This window comes from Crocodylus siamensis, chromosome 13, assembly GCF_052110815.1.
Source record: "Crocodylus siamensis isolate JL-2025a chromosome 13, ASM5211081v1, whole genome shotgun sequence".
Classification (NCBI taxonomy): domain Eukaryota; kingdom Metazoa; phylum Chordata; order Crocodylia; family Crocodylidae; genus Crocodylus; species Crocodylus siamensis.
Genome location: NC_143407.1, coordinates 30859575 through 30881831, shown reverse-complemented (window position 1 = coordinate 30881831; position 22257 = coordinate 30859575). Strand labels below are relative to the sequence as shown.

Sequence of the window (22257 nt, the reverse complement as noted above, 5' to 3'; positions counted from 1 at the left end):
GAGCAACCTGGCCCCGCTCCTGCTATGCATGCAGTGACCTGGCCCCAAGGAATGGAGGCAGGGACCAGAAGCCAGAGGAGGGAGGCAGGAGCCTGGAGACCCCAGCCACTTCAGCACCAGGGCAGGAGCTTGGGGGTTTTGTGTAAACATCTTGCAGTCTGCAGTTGATCCATGGTGGGCTGCCAGGTGGACAGCCCTCATTTGTCCACTCCACGCCAGCAGGTTTCATTAGCTGATGTCTGTAAAGCAACTTGAATAGTAATACTTTATGTTTCCATAATCCCATAAAGGATGCATGTAAATAGGGACTCCACAGAGGCTGGAAAGCTACTTGACTGGAACAGCTTTGGATTCCCTTCCCGAGTAACTCCCTCCAGCTGCAGTGCCAAGGGAGTCCTACTGAAGGGCCAAGGCCAGATCCTTCGGTTACACAAGCATCTGTTGGGTGCTGTGGCGTGCCGTAGGCTGGAGCAGAGTCAGCATTTCTCTCTGTAGCTGTTTAATCACCACCCAGTCGCCTCTGCTTACTAAGGCTTGGCCTGTTTGCTTTCTTTTTGTTCCTGTCATAGACTTACTGCCAGAGTCAGAACTGCTGACCGGACTTGTTAAAACAGAGGCACTCTCCCTAGCTCCCCAGCCAGCTTCTCAGCAGCTCCTCTGGATGACTGAGGCTTTCACTACCTTTTTGCATCTGAGTCATGTCAGAACAGCTTGAAAACCAGGGTGTGACTCAAAAAACTTAAGAGTCTGTCAAGGGTCTAATATAGCCAGTGCTTCTCCATTCAAACCCAAAAGATAAGTGCCCTACCCCTTTTGTGCCTCTGGCTAAGTCACTTGTCTCCTCTGCACCTCAGTTTCCCACCCTGCTGGTAAGTGGGGATAATGATACTCACTCATCCACCCCACAGGAGCAGTGTGACCAGGCTTCATTAGTTAACGCCTGTAAAGTAATTTGGATAATAATACTTCACCGTTTCATAATCCCTTCTGCCTAATGATCTTGAAGGGCTTTCAGAAGTTAATGGATTATGCCTCATAGCACTCCAGTGAGGAAGGGAAATTATCCCCATTTTACAGATGAGAAAGCTGAAGGGCAAAGAGATTAACTCATGGCCAAGTGGAATCTCCACAGGAACCACAGAGCTGTCTTTCCTTTGCAGCAGTACAAGGCTGCAGGAGAGCTAATTGTGGCTGCTGTTAATGCTTGGGCATAAATCTGTTTTTTTTAGGAAAAGATCTAGCAGCACCCTAGGCACAAGTGGAACAGGAGTTGTCCAAAGGCATAATTGCTTTTATGCAGGGGATTAGCTGTGGCCAGATCCCAGAAGGATCAGAGTCTTAGTCTGGCTTATGCCAATATTGAAACGTTCAGATGCTCACCTCAACACTTCAGTCTACAAAACTGCACAGGACAATTCCTAAAAATGAGAAACAGCCGGTCAGCATTTCTTCTACTGGTGAGAACCTGCTGCAGGTGGCAAAAATGATCTTGCAGTGATTAAGGGAGTGTTCCTGGGTCAGCCCTGGATGACAATCTGACTGCCTCATTAAGACGTCTACAAATGGTGCTGACATCCACTTTAGAAAATCCAGTTTTCAATGGGCACCCTGAGCTTTTTGGAAAAAGCTGCCCTTAAATGAACTTTTTCAAATCCCAGAAGCCTTTGTTGTTGTTTATGTAGTGTACTTTGACTGTCAGATGATGCTTCTGTAGATCTCTCTTCCATTGGAAGTAGCTGGGCAAGGTCGTAGTTACAATGGCAAATAAGTTTTAAAAAGGGTATGGTGTGATAAAGCATGAAAAAATCACTCCAAGCTTTACCACTTGGATCCACACGTTCAGGTTTGGATCCTCTCAGATGCTAGTCATCACTCAGCCAGGTTTTAAGTGCTAAGGAATTCCCACAATTCCAAGTATCAATCAACTGTTGTTCCTCTAGCTTTGTGGCTTAAAATAACCCTTTCTTTCTTGAGCTTAATTTGTTGCGTATGATACTAAGAATTTGTGAAACCAATTAAACCCAGGCATAAAGATAAGCATTGGCTGGAAAAAACTCCTTGTCTTCTGTTCTACCAGCTTGATCCTGACTTGAAAATCCCTGCTGCTCCTATCTCAGGTGTCTCCTGAGCAAGCATTGTTGATTATGTGATGGTTTTCAACACCCAACTTATTTTCATTTGCAACTGAGCCAGGATTTGAATCTAAGGTTCCCAGAGGGGAAATATGAATGTATTAGCCTCACTGCACCAGGCCACGCTGGACAGAATTAATAAGGTGACTGTTTTCTTCGGAGCACTGAAGGGTGTTTTTTTCCATAGCTCCCTGCTTGTCAGAGAGAGCATGATGGAAGACTTGATAATTAGCAATTGCTCACATTGACATGTACTCATTGTGTGAGCCATGAACCAAGCACGATTTGAGCTACCACTAATAATAGCAACAATTGTTATCTTGAGCTCTGTTCCTTTGACACCTTTCATACCGATGGATTCCAGAGCCAACTACAGACTGAAGGCTCGAGTCACTGTTGGGAGTGCTGGGGGTGCTCCTTTCCCATTAGGGACAGTCGTGCTGGGGGACAGGAAAGTTGGTGAGAAATCTGGGCCAAGCTCTATTAGTTCCTCTGCCATCTGCAGTATCAGTACCGCTCCTCTCTGCTCAGGCCCTGCCCGCTCCCCAACCACCTGCCCGTACTCGGGCTGCCTCCAGACTGCAGCCAGCACTTTTGTGCCCCTGTCCTTCTCCAGGTAGACTGTTTTGCCAGTCGGGAGATCCACGGGTGAGGATCTGCTGTAAGAAGAGAGGGCAGTCAAGGGCATACACATAGCCCAGGCTGTATAAAGATGTAACCATTTGCCCCTTACAGTTTCATAGTTGTCTGGGGTCAGAAGGGACCTGAACAAATCATCTAGTCTGACCCCCTGCCACTGGTAGGAGCACATGCAGGGATCAAACAACCCCAGACAGGTGTTCGTCCAAACTCTTTTTGAATTTACCCGAGGTAGGAGCGAGGATCATCTCCCTAGGAAGTTGGCTCCAGATCCTAGCCACCCTAACAGTGAAATAGTGCCTCCAGTCTCTAATCTGAACCTATTCTCCAGCAGCTTCTGGCCATTTTTCCTTGTCACCCCAGGTGCTGCTGGGGGGGAATAGGGCCCTTCCTATTTGCTGCTGATCTCCCCTAATGAGTTTGTAGGCAGCCACCAAATCCCCCCTCAGCCTCCGCTTGCTGAGGAAGAACAGGTTCGGGTCCCTCAGCCCCTCCTCATAGGGCCTGCCCTGTTGCCCTCCAACCAAGCGGGTGGCCCTCCTCTGAACCCTCTCAAGGCAGGCCACATCCTTCTTAAAGTGCGGTGCCCTGAACTGGATGCAGTACTCCAATTGTGGCCTGACCAATGTCGCATAGAGGGGGAGTATCACCTCTCTGGACTGGCTTGAGATGCATCTTCGGATGCATCCTTAATGCAGTTCATGCACACATATGCTGCTGCCATGCTGCAGCCAGGAGCCTCTCTATGATGCACACCCCACCCAGTTGCTCCTTCCAAGGAGGTAATGCGCTACCTTGGAGCTCTGTGTCCTGGACTTGTTTATTGGTGCGTGTGGTCAGCATTGTTGTAAAGCACCCACATGGTCCAGTCTCTGGGATTTGGCACAGGATGGAGAGGGTGAGAAATGCCCACTTCTGGGCATACTCTTGAGCACAGGGGCAGTGGAGATATGGCCTTTAAAACCATTGTGCACTGGCTGCACTACAAACACTGCACTGCAGTAAAAATCCCCAGCCTACGTGGGGGGGTTCTGTGCTCCCAGGCATCTCGCCATTCTGTGCCTCCTCTGCTGCGAAGGACAGACCCAAGCTACAGCCCTGCAGACATGACGTCACAGTTCAGGAATTGCAAATGAAAAGCAAAAGATAATGAACAGCAGCTCTTGTGACCTTCATTCCCTGTTCTTCACTGCCAACACTGTGTACACCCAGTACAGGATGCAGCCCAGGAGATGGAGTAGTTCTGTGTGATGCAGGTGGGAACACACAGTCACCCCATTTCCGATGCAGGAAAGAGCCAGCATGACTTTTTTTCTAGGAACGGTAATGACTTATCAGAGAGCATGGGGACTTTTTCCCCCTTTCTCAGTGCTGCAGCTGGCAATTGCAAAGCTGCGATGGTCAGACACTGTAGGGCTTAGTCAAAGGAATGTCATTGTTTTTTCTATCATGGCTTCTGTGAAAAGGGACCTTGATAATCTATACACGAGGTGAAGGGCTACCAAATGTTTGAGAAGAGATGCATTGCTGATGCAGGAATCACTCCATCCTTATGCAGACAAACTCCTAGGGTTTGAAGCAAATGTATAGGGCAGATTTTCCCAGTGAGGGTATTACATAATTGGGCTCCTTAATACAAGCTGCTTGTGAAAGGTGCTGAGACCCTGCAGTTCTCTCTATTGCAGTAGCATCCTTACCTCAGAGGATCGGGCCATTTATATTCAGATGTTTAAGGAAGGATTTAGGAACCTAATTTTTAGATCCTGTGTTTGGAACAGCTGGTCTTAAAAGGCAGTGGAAGTTTTGCCCAAGCAAAGACAGAAAGTCAGGCCCTCAGAGTTGCCCCTGTATTTTGTTTGCATGATTTATTTATATCTTCCTTGACTGTGATGAGCTTTGGTGAGCAGCTTTGAAGGAGAGAGTGAGTGTGTGTATGTGTGTGTGTGTGCACACATTTGTAACTGCATTCACTTATAAACATTAGCTGCCCCTGCCTGAGCTCTGAGGCTGCTGCACAGCTACCCTCTGGGCCAGATCTTATTCCACCCATTAGACACTAAGTACATTTATGTGTTTCCCGTTATGCAGGGGTGAAATTCATTCTCATTTCAGTAAGGTGCTTTGAATGGTGAGATACATTAAAGCAGAGCTTGGCTTGAAGGACTGCCCCGATCCAGACAGGCGGAAACACCGGGGAGGTTTGAGCTCGGTGGTGTGGCTCCTCTGCATGCTCTCATTCCTGGTGCAGGGAACACACTCCCTGGCTGCCCCCAGGCAGGAGGCTGACATCACTGTAGACTGAGGCTTTCCTCCTCCTGTTCTGTTGGTGCAATGCAGGTGTCTGCTCTGCATCTCTATCACTGCATCCTTGGACTTCTCCCCAAACAGCTGCACACACTTCTCTTGTCCCTTCCTCCTTCCTGCTGTGTGAAACAGCATCTGTAGATTGCTTTATTCAGTCTCTGTCCCCATCCCCCTTGTACGACACAAGATGCGACTGCAGAAAGGCCTTTAGCATGACATCACTCCCGCTGCCTTTGCTGCCTGTACCCCACTTTTTTTTTTTTAAGGCTGGACCAGCAGGATTGGGACTGACAATTCTCCATCTTCCTGAGACAGCACTGGCATCATCTTGCCCTACTAAGAGGCCGCTGCTGTTCCCAGGAGGCGGGGAGAACTGCCATTGTATGCAGAGCCTGCTTCTCCTTGCATTATCTGTCACAGCTGCTGCTGGGGCCAGTTTTGGCAAAGCTTATCTGTTCTGTTCTGGCTCTCGTGCTGCCCTCCTTGCCCTGCTGTCAGCGTCATTCTGTCACGAGTCTTGCAACATGAGGCTCTTTCTTTCCCCTGCACCCTCCTTATGGTCATGCTGGTGTCCTGGAGAGGCTGGAGGAAGGAGAGAGTTGTGATCTTGACACCAGCCTGCTCTCTGGATGGTGGATCAGCACTGCCCAGAATCAGGAATGGGGAGATAGCAAGGCTGAGCTGACTGGAAGTGGTGCCCTAGCACAGAAAGGCTTTAAAGCCTCATCAGCCAGTGCTGGAGTTACCTGGTGCCCTTATCTAAAGTCTACCTGGTGCTTTGCTCAAAGCCTATTTTGAGACCCCAGTCAGGCCCCTCCTGGTATGGCATGGTGCCGTGATTCCATTTACAGATAACCCCTTCAGTCCTAGAAGAGATAAGGGGGTGATTTCCCCCTGCAAGATTTTAAAAACACTCAAATGAACTAGTAAACTAGTGCTCAGCTGGTGCCTGGGATTAAGAGGCTGTCATCATCACTGAGTTCCAAGATGGGAGGCTGAGTGCGAAGAAGCGGGAAACACTGACCCACTGCAAAGGCGCAGGCATCTTTCCCAGGAATGTGATTTATTATCTAAGCCATAAAGAGCACTGCTCAAAGTCAGTGCCGGCTGCCAGCAGCTGCACCAAGTCCATGAAAACTCCACAGGAAAGAAAAAGAGGATTGTGCAGCATCAGCAGGGGTTTTGCATGTTGCTGGGTTTGTGCTGGAATCCCTGTAACAAGCACTAGCCAAGGTCCCTGCAGACATTATCAGCAACTGCTGAGTCCCGGTGAATCCTGGATGGTGCCTCGGAGTCCCGCAGCCCTCAGATACAGATCCCAGCTCCCCTCAAAAAAAAAGCCCAATTTGGTTGAAGTTGTATGCCAGCACGCAGGAAGAAGGTCCATTGGGAGAAGTGCCGGGTCCCTTTAGTCTCTCCAGGACACGACATGTATGGTCCAGAAGATAGAGTGGCCAGGGCAGCTGTGAGTGCACACACTGAACTCCTCCTGTGATCTCCGGGGGTGGGTGTAGGTAGCGCAGGTGGCTCATCTCTCTCCATCCATACAGGCAGGAAGTCAGGCAGAAAGATGGCCTCTCTCTCTGTGTTAGTAGAAGTGTAGAGCAGTGGTAAGAGCAAGGCACAGGAGAGGCAATCTGGCTGTGATAATTTATTATATGCATGGTAGTACCTGCAGGCCTCAGGGTCCCTTGATGTCTACACAGGCAAGATGGACCAAGGCTGAGAGAAAGGAAAGACTGGTGTTTAATGGCACAGGGCCCATGGTGGTCCTGCTCTGTGAGTGGGGCTCCTTGGTACCGAGGATGCGGATGATAATAATAAAGATGGTCTCCATCTTACAGGCAGGGAACTGAGGTAAAAGGGAGCCGCAGTCTAGTTTCTGGGATGTACCTTGGGGGCTTGAAGGCTCCCAAGGAACAGTCCTGGCAAAGGCCCTCTGACAGCCTAGAACAGCTGTAATGTAAAACACTCCAGCCAGGTGGGGACAGTGATGATGCCCAAACATTTAAATTCCACTAGTGCAACATCTGTGCATGGAGAAGGCCAAGGGTCCATCTGCCTTACATTGTTCTAACTGAAAGTCCCTGAAAGCAACCATTTTGGGGACAGGACATAAAACAAGCTGATTGTCAAGGGGCTACATCACAGTGTATGCTTCAGACGTTCCCAGGCTTGCTTTACTTGTCTTTAATCAATACCTTGTCTTTTCCAAGATGCTTGTAACCACTTTATATCGTCCCTTAATGACCTTTATAATGAGGTATTAAGGGAGGCAGTTGCATCAAGTGATTATTGCATGAATGGCACTTGAAGAGCAGTTGTTTGATGACACCTTAATTTAAATTGTTGGCCCATAAATGTGGTGAACGTGATACTGCCGTTCATAAGCTGTTGCAGCGCCAAACGCTGAGGAGAGCCGTGTGGGTGGTGCTCACTGGAAATTATGGTCTCCTGTACAGAATACTGCTGGTGAGTCAGCTGCCTCACTACACCTCAAAGACAGCAAAACATAGCTGACAACAGTCACTTGGATTCAAGAACCCTGTGTCAGCAACAGCCCCATTTGCTCAATGATGGGTGTTTGAACATGGAAGAGTCATTCAGGTGTGAGGCTGGATCTCCTTCACTGCTCCCTTGGGAGGAAAACGTGTGTCATCTGCTTGGCTCGGGACTGGGCTGGCTCTGGGAATCAAGTGCCAGCTATGGATGGGAGTGGCCGGCTCAGTTTCGGGGCTTTGTTCCTCCCACCAGGAAACCGAAACTTGGGAAGAAGGGATCTGGAGTATGTGAACAGGCTGGATTTATAATGCAAGAAGCCACCATTTTGCTTTGGCAGAGAGAAAAGACCTTTATGGTCTGGTGCTGGCGCTCAAGGACACCGGGACAGGCAGCCTCGTTGGTTGTTCAGATCAGCTTTCAGTCTTCCATTGATCCTCTTCTAGTCCATGCCCCAAACGCTGCTCTGCCCTGGTACTTCACCAGCGTCTGGGAGGCAGGGTGAGGTGCTCCGTGTAAGGTCAAAGGCAGTGCCACTTTCTCTCATCATGGCTGATTTGCTGAAAGTGGTCAAGATCGGAGTATTGGAGTTCCCACCCCTACACCACTCATCTCCTTTCCATCTCACCCTCTGCCCTGATTTGCTCCCAGGAAGGATTTAGGCCACTCTGCTTCCTCCCAGATGTTTCAGCTCGCAGATGTTGACACCCTAACGCAGCCAACAGCAGGCTGCATGCCTGCCTGGGTTGGTGAACAGAGGCTGTCAAGCAGGCAGGCTTTGCTTTGCTGCTTGGCCTGGCACAATATCCTGTGATCAGCCGGACAACGTGAGGCTCTAAAAATAGCCCCATGGGCTCAGAGCATTGCATTTCTCTGGCACGCATCCATGTCTCCTATTGATTAGGCTTTAAAGAGCGAGCAGCTCTGATGGGGAAGGTCTGGGCGCTGCTGTGCTGCAGGGCTGGTGAGAGGTGGGAGTGGTGAGCAGTTGGGAGTGGATCCAGAGCCCTGGGGAGGCACCTCTACTCCACTCCACCCTGCGGGGAGCAAGAACTGCTGTTCTCCCAGTGCCCCCTGCTGGCCACCAGTGCCACACACCTCTCCTGGAGCAGAGCTTGTAAGAGACGCCGTCCCACCCATGAGTTAAAGGTCAAGAAAGAGGAAAGGGAGGCAAACAGACCTGGAGGAAGGGTTTCCTCACACTGGAGTTCAAGGGTCTGAAATCAGTGCCAATCTTTCTACCACAGCATATCCACAGGACCTTTCTTTTGAGCTGCTTTGGCTTCTTTTTTCCTTATCAGTCTGTCTATCATTCTGCCCTGCCTGCCTGCTTACATATTGTGTGTCATTCAGGCTGGCTAGCTACCTACCTATCATATTTAATCTTGGCACCTCCTATCGTGCTGCCCAGTGCGTTATGCGGCAGCCACTTTCTGCTGCAAGTGCCCAAGAGACAGGCTGGCATTACTCAGAGCTTCAAGATGAAAATGAGAAACGTATGGGGTGCACCAAGGTGGCGCAGTGCTACCAGGTTTGCATTGGCAGGGGTAGTTCCTGTGTCTGCAACTCCTCCTTACCCTCTCTGAAGAGGCACCCAGCTGTTTCCTCTGCATTTAATGGCCCTGGAGATATAGTGCAGCTGCTGCAAGAAGAGGTAGTAGAGCAAACTACTCACTGTGTGGTCTCACTCTTGATCTAAAAGGACCACTACTAGGTCTGAGAACAGTGTTCAGTCTTTCTGACCCATTCTGTCCTTGCCGTCTCCACTGGGCCTGCCAGCAAGGGAACCTGACAGTGGTATTTGCAGTGAATTGAACTAAAACCTCATTGTGGCTCTAAATCAGCTACCTGCCTTTAGTCAGGGAGGGGTTGGTGTGTGTGAAGCAGGAGGGGCCTGCTTCTTGGCAGTGATCCTAGACTTGACTCAGTATAGAAGTACCTGAGTATACTTGACTTTCATCCATTTCTTCTGACTGGAACAATCTTACAGATCTTGAGTTCTTGGTTCACCACCTGGATTAACAGCACTTAGATGACTTCACCATTTATTGCCACATCTTTGATGCCTTTATCCTCACAACACCCTTGCAAGGTAGGATATTGCTGTGATCCCATTTTAGCAAAGGGGAACTGAGGCAGAGAGAGGCTAACTGAGCTGTCTCAGGTCACCGAGGCAGTCTGTAGCAAAGCTGGGAGAGGAACTGCCATCCACCAAAGGTCTTAACCACTGGACCATCCTTCCTCAGAAGAGCTGGAGCTCAGCGCCTCTTGGCTTTTGTCTCTGACCCTCACTTTCTTCCCTTCCCCAAGGCTGTGCTGCATCCAACAGAACTGATTCAATGCAAAGTCTTGGCCCTCTGGGGCTGTGGAGAATTACGGCCCGCTAATCTTTTAGGTCACATCAAGAGAAGGGCAATTCCTACCTGATGTGTGGGCTGGGGAGGTTTGCTGACACATGGTAACAGCCCTAAAATGCAAGACCATCCACTTGGGAATGAAGAGGGGCCCAAAAAAATAGCAGGATTCACATCTCGTGCTGAAATAAGTTAATGAGGATGACCCCGGAAATATGACACTGAAGGAAAGGAGGCAAGGTGCCTGCTTGACCACCCACCTATTCTTCAGTTCCTCACTGTATACCGTTGCACCAGCCTGTTAGGCAGTCTGCTGTATAATCCCAGCGATGATGGGAGGGGTGATAAGGGGGTGGAGGGATTGGTGTGTGTGTGTGCGTGCATGTGCATGCACATGTGCATGAATAGCTGTATTTATTCCATCTGCACCAAGATAAAAAGGCTCTAACAAAAGAACAATGTCAAAAGGAGGAGAGGAATGAAGAGCTACTTGCTGATAATAAGAAATCAGATGAAATCAGAGGCCAGGACCTGCCTGTGGAGGGTCTGCTCCTTCATGCAACACACGTGCCTGGATTTTAATGACTCCTTTGACTGGCAAACGTCTCCCCTCCACCCTTCCCCAAAAGTAAATTTCTTGAGTAGGTGAGCCAATTCTAAATGAGTTATTTATTCCCTTGGAAGTCAGACAGATCTCAAGTCCGATTCCCTCCTGTTCTGCATTTCTGCAGAGGCTTTTATCACAGCTTTGTGAATATCGATAGAAAGGGGCAAATAGCATTATATTATTACATTACATTATGACATTTTACTCGAGGGTAAATGGTGAGATTAAAGGACCAGTCCTGAAACATGGATGTCACTGGGAGCTGGATCAGGCTTTAAGGCCAGGGTTTTCCACAGAGCTCAGCCCACTGGGAACACAATATGAGCAGTGGTCTTTTGAACATCTGGGCATACGTGGCGGGGTGAGAGCACTTTTAAACATCTGGCTCTGTTTAGGTGCCTACATGGCAGCTGGGCATCCACTTCTGGGTGCTGAGTACTTGAAGATCTGGATGTGAGTGTTTTTGAAAATCTGCCCCACCTCACTTACCCCAGGGAGCCTCGTAAATCAGCAGAATACCTCACATTGAAAACAGAACCGGGAAACCTAATGCCTAGCTCCCTGTTCTCACCAATGGATGACGCTTCCTATTTTCAGAGGGTTTATTAGGACTGATGTGGGCTTGTCTAGTAAAAATGTAATGTAATTATTTCCTGTGTATAAACCCCACTAAGAACCACAGACGCTGGTGCTCGCAGAAGCCTTGTTAATTCTCTTCAGTCAGAGAGGTAAATTATTTCTACCCTCTCCCCTGGTTTTTTTTAAAGCTGCTTCTCTGTCTTTGCAAGTCCTCATGACAAAGCCCATGGGAGCCTCCTCTTTGGCACACAGATCTGTGAGGCTTCCTGTCAGAGCCCATAGGCAAAAGGGCCAAGGCCATTTCGAGTGCCGCCTGCACAGAGGATTCAGCTCAGCCCTCTAGATTTGTTGCATGTGCTGCAGTTTTGAAGAGTAATTGCGTGAACATCAAACCCATGGAAGTGCTGCCCTCTGGGGAACTAACTGGCTCAAGGGGAATAGTACTAGGTTGCAAAGCCTTTCATGCAAAGCTCTGCATTTCAGCTCCAGCTCAGGCTGACAGTGACTCAAACACGCAAAGAAGTGCCTATCTTATTGAAAAATGGCTAGTTTTGAAAACTGAAAGGTTGTGTGAGCAACTTTTGATGATTTCCAGGTGTTTTTTACTGAGAAATTCTCTGATTTTTATTAACATTTGACTGAAATCAGTTACAGTATAGGTGGTTTTCTGCAACCAGAGCTTTTTGATAATGGGGCAAAGTAATGGTTGCATGAAATTAACCATGAAAAACATCACTAAAAGGGTTGCAAAAAACTGGAAATGGGTCTGTTGTGGGGGCGGGGAAGTAAAATGACATTCTAAAATGTTTAGTGAAATTGTTGTCTTGTTTTTTGATCAGATCTCCTCATGTGTGAAAATTAATGCCATCTGAACATAGGTGGCCAGCACAGACATAATAATAATAATCTTAGGCCGCTTCCATATAGTCAAGTGACTCTGTCACAGAAGCACTGTTCTCTAGAGCAAAATGAGTCATCTCAGAGATGGAGCCAGATCAGCCTAAATACTAGATAAATCTCATGCACAATTCATGGGATACAAGTCTAGAATTGTGGTTCTGTAATGCAAAGGTACAACTTCACTGAGTTAAATGACGGTACCCTTAGCTGGTAGCACTAACAACTTCCTTATTTGCTCTGTAGAATTTAGAGGGGAACACTTAATATTTTTTGCAGATCTGGCACACTGTACTCCAGTCCCCTACAGCTGGTCCTTGCAGGTTAGGGTTAAGTCAAAGCTACAGGTGGATTCAGACTAGTGAGGCAATGTAAGGATATTTGTAATGCTTTTGCCTAAGTATTTCCATAGATGATCAGATATGCTGAGTTTGCCTAATGAGGACACCAGGGAAAATGAAGGTAAATCAACAAAAGATATGAAGGCAACGTGCATAAGTAAAAGCACAGCCAGCCATTTAAACCATGTAAAATACCCAGAAGGACACACTCATTCAGGTATAGCACACTTTGAAATGGGTGTACAAGGATTTAAGGCCACTTTACACCCCCTAGAAAGTACTCGGACAGTCATTTCATGTGCTTTGTGTTATGCATGTTGTCTTCACAACGCTAGTTGGGTCACCTTAAATTTCTTGGATACATACATGTAGGCCAGCTCCCTCAGTCCCCTCTCCAAGATGGCTATGCGTTTCCAGGTGCACTGTGTCTCAGTGGCCAAGCGCAGCTGGGAAGCAGTAGCCAGCTTTGTCATTCTTGGCTGAGCTGTCAAATCCCAAATCTCAATGGTTATCTCATGCAAAAGCTTTGGATCTTACCTTGTTGACGGGCTTCAAGCTCCTTCATTTCAAGATCACGGGTCAGCTCTAGAAGAGAAACCAAAGGGCCATTTAAACAAAAATATCATTTTTGCAACCTCGGCTCTCTGCATCGACTCATTGTCACATTTACACCTTAAAAAGCTTGTTGATTGATGGTTTGTAATTTATAGTGGCTCTCACAGATGTCTCACAAACTGAGCCCAGCCCTGAATGGTAAGTGCTTCTGTCTCAGAGAATTCAGTGAGCCATGGTTGTGAAAACAGATATTGCTTGTTAGATGGAAAGTATTAATATGTTATTAAGTAGCCATGGAGATTGTACATTCTGAATGACAACTACCCGCTCAGTGTAACCAACATCCTAATTACAGGTACTGCCCCATCAGCTGTAGCAAGGGAGTGGTCTGTTTTTGCTTCATGTAGCGACTTGGCTATATAAACGCAGAGTTGTTTGCGTGGTCATTTGGACCATTTTTAGGTGCTTAAAACCAGGACAAAGAGCAGAGCAATGAACTGAAAATAGACCTGAATGTAAACTGCCTTCTGAAATATTTAATGATTTACTTTCCCTGCGCCCATCTCTTTTTCTCAGCTCATTCTGCTTCCCTGTGGAACATCTGGTCTCCGGCGCTAGGTGATCTAAGGCGCTCTCCTGGCACTGCCTAGCTTTTAAAATTGTCTTTAAACCTGTTACCTAATGTAGCATGTGTGATACCTATTAAACAGTACAGCACCAGTATCCTTAGGATGTTATCAGCCAATGACCTTTTGTTTTGGACGATGCTTGCAAATGAATATCTAGGTAAGTTTTGGGCAGTCTTGGGAGTGAACCTGGAACTTCTGACACCAACAATACATTTTCTACCACTTGATCTTGGGGCAGGGGTCAGCTGTGTTTTTGGGCAGGGTGCCAAAACCACCTGCAACTTTGACTTGTCAGATGTTGGTGTGCCAGGGTTGGACAGCAGGGGTAACTGCAAGGGGCCTGATTCTTGTTGTGGCAGTGCAGCTCTGGCCCTTCCCCAATGTCACCCTGAGGTGCATGCGCTTTTGCATGCCGTGCTCTGGCACCCATGCCAGGGGTTGCCAATCCCTGTCTTAAGGTGTAGTTCCTCTAACATGGAGCTGAGTTAGAGTCATACCCTCGGGGCACCTGCCATGAGAAGGAGATGTGTAATGTATGATAAGCAGCATGTTGCACATGCCCGGGCTTTGCTGGTAGAGTTCTCAACTGGTCTCTGGAACGCAGAGTTCTTTCCTGATCACGTAGATTAATTCTCTTCCCAAAGTAGCTGTTAGCCAAATTCCCTCTGAACTCCTAATCTTTGCCCTAAACAGAAGATAGATGTATGCAGCCTGTGTTCTTGTCTTATCTGCCATAGCATAAAGCAGTACAAATCTAACGAACATGTGTGTATGTTAGGGAAATCCCTTGATTGATTATAGGGAAGATATTTTGCAATCACAAAAGGCTGCAGGCTGTGTACTCGTGTACCAAGCTGAGTTATGCCACCCAGGACTGCGTGCAGCAGACGTGACGATAATGATCTTACAGCTTTCTATAGAACCGAGGCTTGATCTGATTGTGCTGAACTCACTGGGAGCAGGATCAGGCCCTTTACATCAGGATAATGGAGAGCAGTAAACTCAGGAGGTGAATAAAAGCCTCTGAGGGTTTGTTTCCTTGCATCTGTCAAATGACTTGGCACACAGAGGCTAGGCCCAATCCATTCCCTTCTGCTAATGAATCATGTGCTGGTCCCAGCCAAATTACCAATCTAAGCAGGATGGTGCGTGTGTTCCAGGGAAAGGGGGGGGGAGGCAGTTCAGTGCGGGAGGGCCGTTCTGTCAGCTGAGCCAACACCAGGGTCCAAAGCCTTTGGCTTTACACCAGGGGAAAGTGGAGGCAGAACTCAATACAAAGGAAGGTAGTTAGGGATCAGGGCCCAAGGCCAGGCTTCTGCTCCCCAGTAGGTTTTCTATACCTCATGTGTAATATTCATTAGATAAACAGCATAGGGACAAAGGGCCAGGACCAGAAGCCAGGGCCCCATCCCTTCCAGGCAGCATCCATGCTGAGTGAGCACCCATCTCCCTGAGTGAGCCAGCTTCAGGAGGAGGGCTGGAGAGTGCTCTAAGTAGTGTCTGGTCTGCAGTAGGGGGCTTATAGCACTTTTCTGGCATAGGCTTGGCTTTCCTGCAACTAAAGGTTCAGGACATACTTGGTGTTATGTGGAATCAAAACTGGCTGAGCTCCCAAAATTGCAGGTATGTGGCTAGGTAGGGGCCACCTAGACACATAAAGGTGAAATAGGATTTGGCTGCATGTATCGTGGGATTGTCCTCTTTACTCTTGATGGAGAGGAGAAACAGCCAGCAGCTGTGTTGTGGGGAAGGCCAGCTGGCTGGTGAGAGGGATCTGCTGACTAGGACACAGGAATAATAGCTTCAGGCAACTTTCTAATGTGGAATTGGCAGAAGCACAACGATCATCATAAAAAGCCTGCACCCTTAACTGACATGGCTGTGCCCATAACCTTTCTACCACACACTGTAGTCCGTTCTGCCTACTTAGATTGCAAACTTCTGAGGCAGGGGCTGCATAACTGTGTGCATGTCCGATGTCTAGCCCAACGTAGCTATAAATTTGGTTGGAGCTGCTCCTGCATTATACATCATCATTAATATTCATACCTGGATCAATTTTCAAATTGCACGTAAATATTAATGACTCAAATTTTCATGCAGCCAACCATCAACATTTGAACAGGGAACTGTTCAAGATAATATCAGGGCTTTGTTTTTAATTATCATGTAAGCACAATAGTTTGTCATTGAAGGGAGATGCATGTGCAGATTAGAAAGCATGAGGGAAAAACAAACCCAAACAATTTGGCTTGGAGATTTTTTGAGCCTGCCAAATAGTTAAATATCTGTAACCACGAGAGAATGTGTATCCTGACTCCCTCAGAGGCCAAGGGACTGGGTGAACATTGCTTATTTTAATAGGAAAAAAAATAACTATACTTGTTCCTTTAACAATAACTGCCAAGAAGGCATTGCAGACTGGCTGCCTTTGTATTATTTTATGCAGAGCTGCTGTGATCATGTCAGTCAGTCCTAGAAATAGGTTTCATTGCTCTTCCATGAAAAGAGTTTGCTTTACTGGGCTGTTCCTCATTCCCACGCACAGAGACACAGATACATCACCAGTCAGATGAACAGTTTGTTAATATTTCATAGACTTGTAGGAGACACAAAGAGATGAAAAAGACACCCAGGATTCTGGTCTCAGTTTCACCAATACAAACCCAGAGAGACTCCGCTCAAATCAATAGTGCTAAGGTAGGGTACGCAGGAGCAGAGTCTGGCCCGTTGTCTCTGGCTGAGTGTCAGCATTTCTGAAGCGCTCACTGGTGCAGTAGGGTATCTAAGTGTTCGTATGTGTTTAAGCACCATGTTGAGTTCTTTCTATAGCATCCATTGTTCTTCCCCTGTTCTAGCCAGTGGATCCATTGTCCTCCAGAAGGGTGCCGCTGCTTTACAAAAAAAGAGTGCTGCAGCATTCCTCCCACATACCAGGTTGGATGGGAAGCTGTTCAGGGCAGGAGCTCTTTTAATATATGCCTGTACAGGGCTGGCACTACAGGCCCCTGATTGCAGCTGGTGCCTCGAGGTGTTGCTAGAATACAACAGTACATAATGAGAGCAGACGAGAGATTCTTGTCCACAACTCAGCCCCCCCATGGTTCAGCTGTAAAGATGCTGCAAGCAGCCAGGGAGAAATCTTCCTGGGCAGGCACCATACGGAGCTGCAACCACCTTATGCTGCCTACCCCAGAAACCTCTGTACAGTGCTGCGGAGGTGGTGGGCAGAAAGGCATGTCTGCAGTGCTTGGTCCTGTGGAGGATCTGGGCTATGACACAGCCTGTAGGTACCATTTTGGAAGTGGCTGTGTGTTAGAAGAGTCAATAGATGCCCTAATTTATGCAAAGAGATGTACCTGCCCCAGCAGTGACCCAGAACGCAGGCCGTGCAAGGGTGGCTTAAAGCCTCATTTGCCTCTGCCATAGATTTTGCTTTTAGTGCTGCATCTCCTGAATGTACAAACAGAGTCAGCGCCCAGTCCTCATCTGCACCTCTGCAGGGAGGGACTTCTCATTGTAGGTCACGCCCTGGCTCCCAGTAGTCTGACTCTGGTAATGCACTGGTTCACTGCACTGTATTCAGATACTTTCCAAATCAAATGCCGTCTTGGCTGTCATATCATAAACCCTGACTGACGCATTAAAAATAAACCTGGGATGTCTGTGTAATCTCTGCTATTTCTTTCTGGTCTTGAAAGAGGTTTTTATTTTAAGAGAAGTGCCTTTTGGGTAATGAATTCTCTTTCTATCCAGGGTTTCATACTTTTCAACAGCACCGCATGGTGTTTTTTACCTGCCAGTAATTCAAAGAAGCCCTTGCAGCTCTCAGTCACGTAGGTGCTAGTCAATATGACTTACACTTCACTATCTTTTCTGCCTTTTACTTCGGAGATCTCAGTTGTCCATGTGCCATTCAGCAAGGAGGGATCTTATCCATATAGTTTCATCATCAGCTGCAACACATGCCCAATAGGACACCTATTAGTCTTTGCTGAGGGTGTTACTTTTTCACTTAGCCAATATTATAGAAATACCAATGGATAACACTAGTTACTTGCTAGCCAGAATATAAAAAATGGGTACAAATTTTGGATGTTCAAAACAAGACACCATGTAGAAAGCATTAGAAGGCTCTCTAGAAATCTCTTGCAGTCTACCCATCAGGGTTTATTGCAGAGACTTCCCCCAAGCACATCACCTGTGTCCAATGCCTCTAAAGCTTGAGGACTTGAAATAAGACCTTGGCTTTGACATGGAGTTTGCAGCTGTCTGAGATGCCTGTGTAGCATCTGTGTAGATGCCTGTGCTTCACAGGCCCTACTGCATTTCATCTTCCAACATGCCTGTGAGGAAGGGAGGGGTTATAATCCCTAATTTTAGTGATGAGGAATGGAGACACACAAGGACCTCAGGAAGTTTGTGGTGGAGCAAAGAGCTGTCACGACCCCCAGGCTCGATCCTTATCCAACCATCTCCTTCGCTAGTTCATTTTTATTTCAGTGATAGATCTACATGATTCCAGAGGCTGAGACTAAGGGGATGTGTTGGCATTGCAATGTGAAGTTGCAAACCAAGCCCGCATTTGATGCTCATGTCCATTTGCTGCACCAAGTTTCATAGTTTCATAGTTTGTAGGGTCGGAAGGGACCTGAGCAGATCATCTAGTCCGACCCCCTGCCATGGCAGGAAAGAGTACTGGGGTCAAATGACCCCAGCAAGATGTTCATCTAACCTCCTCTTAAACACCCCCAGGGTAGGAGCCAGCACCACTTCTCTTGGAAGCTGGTTCCAGACCCTAGCTGCCCTGACCGTGAAGTAGCGCCTCCCGATATCTAACCTAAACCTACCCTCTGCCAGCTTGTGACCGTTATTCCTGGTCACTCCTGGCGGTGCTCGGGGGAACAGGGACTCCCCCAGTGCCTGCTGATCCCCCCGACTAGTTTATAACAGGCCACAAGATCCCCCCTCAGCCTTCTCTTGTGGTGGCTGAACAGGTTGTGTTCCCGCAGCCTCTCCTCATAGGGCCTGCCCTGTTGTCCCCTGATCATGCGAGTGGCCTCCTCTGGACCCTCTCCATGCTGTCGACATCCCTCTTGAAGTGCGGTGCCCAGAATTAGACGCAATACTCCAGCTGCGGCCTGACCAGTTGTTTAAGCGTCTGGAATAAGGGGCAGAGGGAGGAGGGAAATTTCTCGCGGGAAGTTGCGTGGAAGACTGGAAAGCTTTGCAGAATCACTGTGCTAAAGGAGGTGCTGCTATCTTGTGATGCCTACTCCTCAGAAGAAGCATCTATTAGTTGTTTATAGCTAAATGAGCCTCTCCAAGTCCCAAATCCCAGGGATCCTGTCTTCATCTTCCCTTACTGCTGCTCCACACTCCATCTAGCTTCTTTAAGCTGTGACAGCAACACAGCAAAGCTGAGCGCATTTCCAATTGCAGCTTCCAGACAATGCCCAAGGACCCATATACTTGCTTGCCTGGCAGCCTGTCAGCTTGCTGCACGCATGCTGAACCCCGAAAGTGTCACAGAAATGAGATTCAGGCACTGCACAACGCTGGCATCATTGAGAGGTGGCAGGACATGGCCGGCACACCAAACATCCAGAACTCCTGTAGGCCGTATCTTCTAACAAAGAGTTGGTCCACCTGACAGAGCGGGGTCTGGGGCTGTGGGCACAGGAGACGAGGCCAGAAACTAAGACGATCCTGATTGTGATGCTCCTTATCTATATAGTTTCTGAACAGCCTTAGTTCCTCTTGTCTGTAAAATGGGGGAAGACACTTTTATGTTTGCCAAGTGAACATCTGCAGAGTGTGTTGAGGCATGAAAAGAGTGGGATCTAGGAGCTCGGCGTTCTCGGGGCCCGCAGGAGCTCACTGTGACTCTCCCAGTCACATTGTTTGCAGCAAGCAGCAGTGTGCCGGGCATGTGTCTCATGCACTTACACCATCTCTCTGTGTTTTTAAGTCTCATGTAATTAGCACAGGCCCAGGGGTGGTTACATGGGGAGGCCATGCTGGTAGGTTTAGAGCAGGCAAGGTGTACAGCAAAAAAACACCCCTGGGTGCTGGCTGCCGGCAACAAACCAAACAGATCTTCCAGGAAAACATGGGGGTTCGGACATGTTTATGCTTGCTTGTGTGCGTGGGTCTATCCACAGGTTTATGTCAGCACATGCCTGTGTGTGCATGTGGGTACGCATGCAGGTTTGTTTGAGCATACCCCTACTTTACAGATACAAATACCTTGAGTGGTAAACTCACGTGCTTGGGCATGAGAGCCAGTTGCTCAGCCAGGGCTCCCATGGAAGCCGAACTCTGCTGGCATGCATGTGCATGGAAGTGTTTCTCCATGCAGCCGTCTGTGTCTCTGCATGTGTGTGTTTAGCCCATGAAGGGACAGCTCTCTATTTGCAGTTAGAGTGATAACAGACAAGGTATCAGCAGATGGCGCTCCGGAACGCATGGCCTCATTCCCCGTTTTTAGGACCGCTCCAAAAGTTATTGCTGTCGCGCCGCACAAATGGCTTCCTCTATGCATCCACTCTTAACCCAGCCTCACAACTGCAAATCCCAGCGTTCAAGCCATGAGATTCAGGCTTAAAAATCATGAGGTTTCACAAATGACACTTGCTGCTAAGTGTCAAATTTTTCCCTACATCCACAAGGCCTTATCAGCTGGTCTGGCTAGTGTTATAGCAGAGCTATGCCAGCAAACCCCTTAGGGGAGATGCATCTTTAATCAATCAGAGGTCTTTTGCCAGAAGATTTTAAACCAGTCCCTCAACCGGGCCAGCAAAAAGATTTCTTTTGCCACCATCAGTGTGCCTATAAATCGTTTTTTGCAGGCATCGCTATATTGGTAAGGGTGTTATTTATCCATCCGCCTAACTGACACAGCTGCACTGGCAACATTGTTTGCACAGACTGCACCTTAAAAGTTCATTATTTAACAATACAGAAAGAGGGTTGAGGTTATTGGGTAACTTCCCGGCTACTTCCCTGGGAACCAATTACTATGAGATTTGCGATGACATCATGAGTTGGTACGAAAGTCTGTGTGTGCCTGTATGTGCTTGTTTACCGCTGCACTGCATGTCCGTGGTTTGCCCATGGTTTCTCACTCCATTTTCCTCACAACACCCCCAAAGGCACTGTACCGCATTGCCTGCCCAGGAAGGTATGTGAAGTGTGTGAGTATTGCCCTGACCCGTGGGCAGGTGAGCCATGCTTTGGAAGATAAAGGGTACAGACTTTAAACACTCAGGGAAAGAAGGGTACATGTTTTAGTCCTGTCCTAACTGCTACCATTTCTTTTTCCTAGACCGACTGCCAGGAAAGCATCCTCTCACTACTCTGGTTGTGGAGGGAGTGAATAATAAAGCAGAGCAGTCACCAGCTCCTGCATTTATTGTGCCTTCTATGAATAGAAGATGAAAAAACCACCTTGTAGGGTGCTCGGCCACAGTCCCTTCCACGATGAACGTGAAGGTCATTCAAAGGTAAGACGCCATGTCACAACTGATCCTCACACGAAAATAGCAAATGGTTGGAGTGTGGGATGCACAAAACTTTTATGAAGCTTCTGGCAGATGGGAAATGGGCCCAGAATGGAAAACACAGATAGCTAGATCTTCTTTGATTTTAATAGGACTATGCTGATTTACACTGGCTGAGGACATGGCTCAGAATCATGTTTCATAATAAGTCATGTCACATGCTGCTGCTATCGGACATTTAGGGATGTTACTCCGCTGTCAATCCAGAGTAAATTCAGTGAAGTTGAGCTGGACTTCCTGGTGCAACTGAGGGTCAGCTTTGCCTCTTTGGCTTTGTCCCAGTGAGATTTCATGAGATGTGCAAGGACAGGGCCTATTTTATATTGTGGCCCTATTTGAACTGGGAATGGCTGAGAATGGTAAGATGGGCCAAGCCTGTACCTAAACTCCTCCTTTGTGGAAGATCTGTAATGGTCAGATAACTATTTGCCCTTTTCACATCCCTTTACTGGGACAGGAACTCCAAAGTGCTTTTCTAAGCAGCAGCTCTGTACATACCACTCTTATCTAGAACCAGAAGCCCAGCAAAATCTTGAGACAACCTCTCCATCGCTACCCTAGTTTTGCAGACCTCAGAAGAGTTTAGATAAGCTTCAAATAAGCTTCCAATATTTGGATTGCTTATCTAAATGGAATGGAAACTCCAGCCCTAAGGCCTCATCTTGCAAAACACTGAGCATCTTCAAAAGATTCCAGTTACTTTCCTAGATTTCAGTGGGCCTTTTGGGTGCAGAAGAATGCAGGGTGGAGTTAGTGATGCTTGTAACTTGAGCAATTTGAGATGCTCAGAAAGGAAGTGCTATCTAAGTCTGTGAGTAATAATGTGAATCAGAAGCCAATTGCCTGACAACTCTTAATTATAAAAATTGACCCTCAACTCCTGATATCACTTACAAACATGCTTAAATTGCATGTATTTGCACATATGGATAGGCAGAACTGAGTGAAAATTTTCCAAAGGGATGTTTTTCTTTTGAATCTGCTGATTCAACGATATCAACACTGTTGCGGAAACGTATCATTTATGCTGAAATCTGCGATGAAAAATCATTGAAGCATTTTGCTTCGCAAAGTTGACTGACTTATTTTTGATTTCCCCATCTAGGAAATATCCTGTTATACTGCACTTATTGTAACATGTGCAAAATGATAAAGTCAA

General features: G+C 47.5%; 1 protein-coding gene across 1 annotated transcript in view; it reads right to left on the bottom strand.

The window, feature by feature from the left end:
* The window catches only part of CCDC92B (coiled-coil domain containing 92B), a 57623-nt gene that overhangs the window by 8217 nt on the left and 27149 nt on the right, over positions 1-22257 (bottom strand). The window contains exon 3 of the mRNA XM_090025876.1: positions 12890-12937. Coding sequence (XP_089882002.1) covers positions 12890-12937 — 48 coding nt within the window. The remainder of the gene's footprint in view (positions 1-12889; positions 12938-22257) is intronic.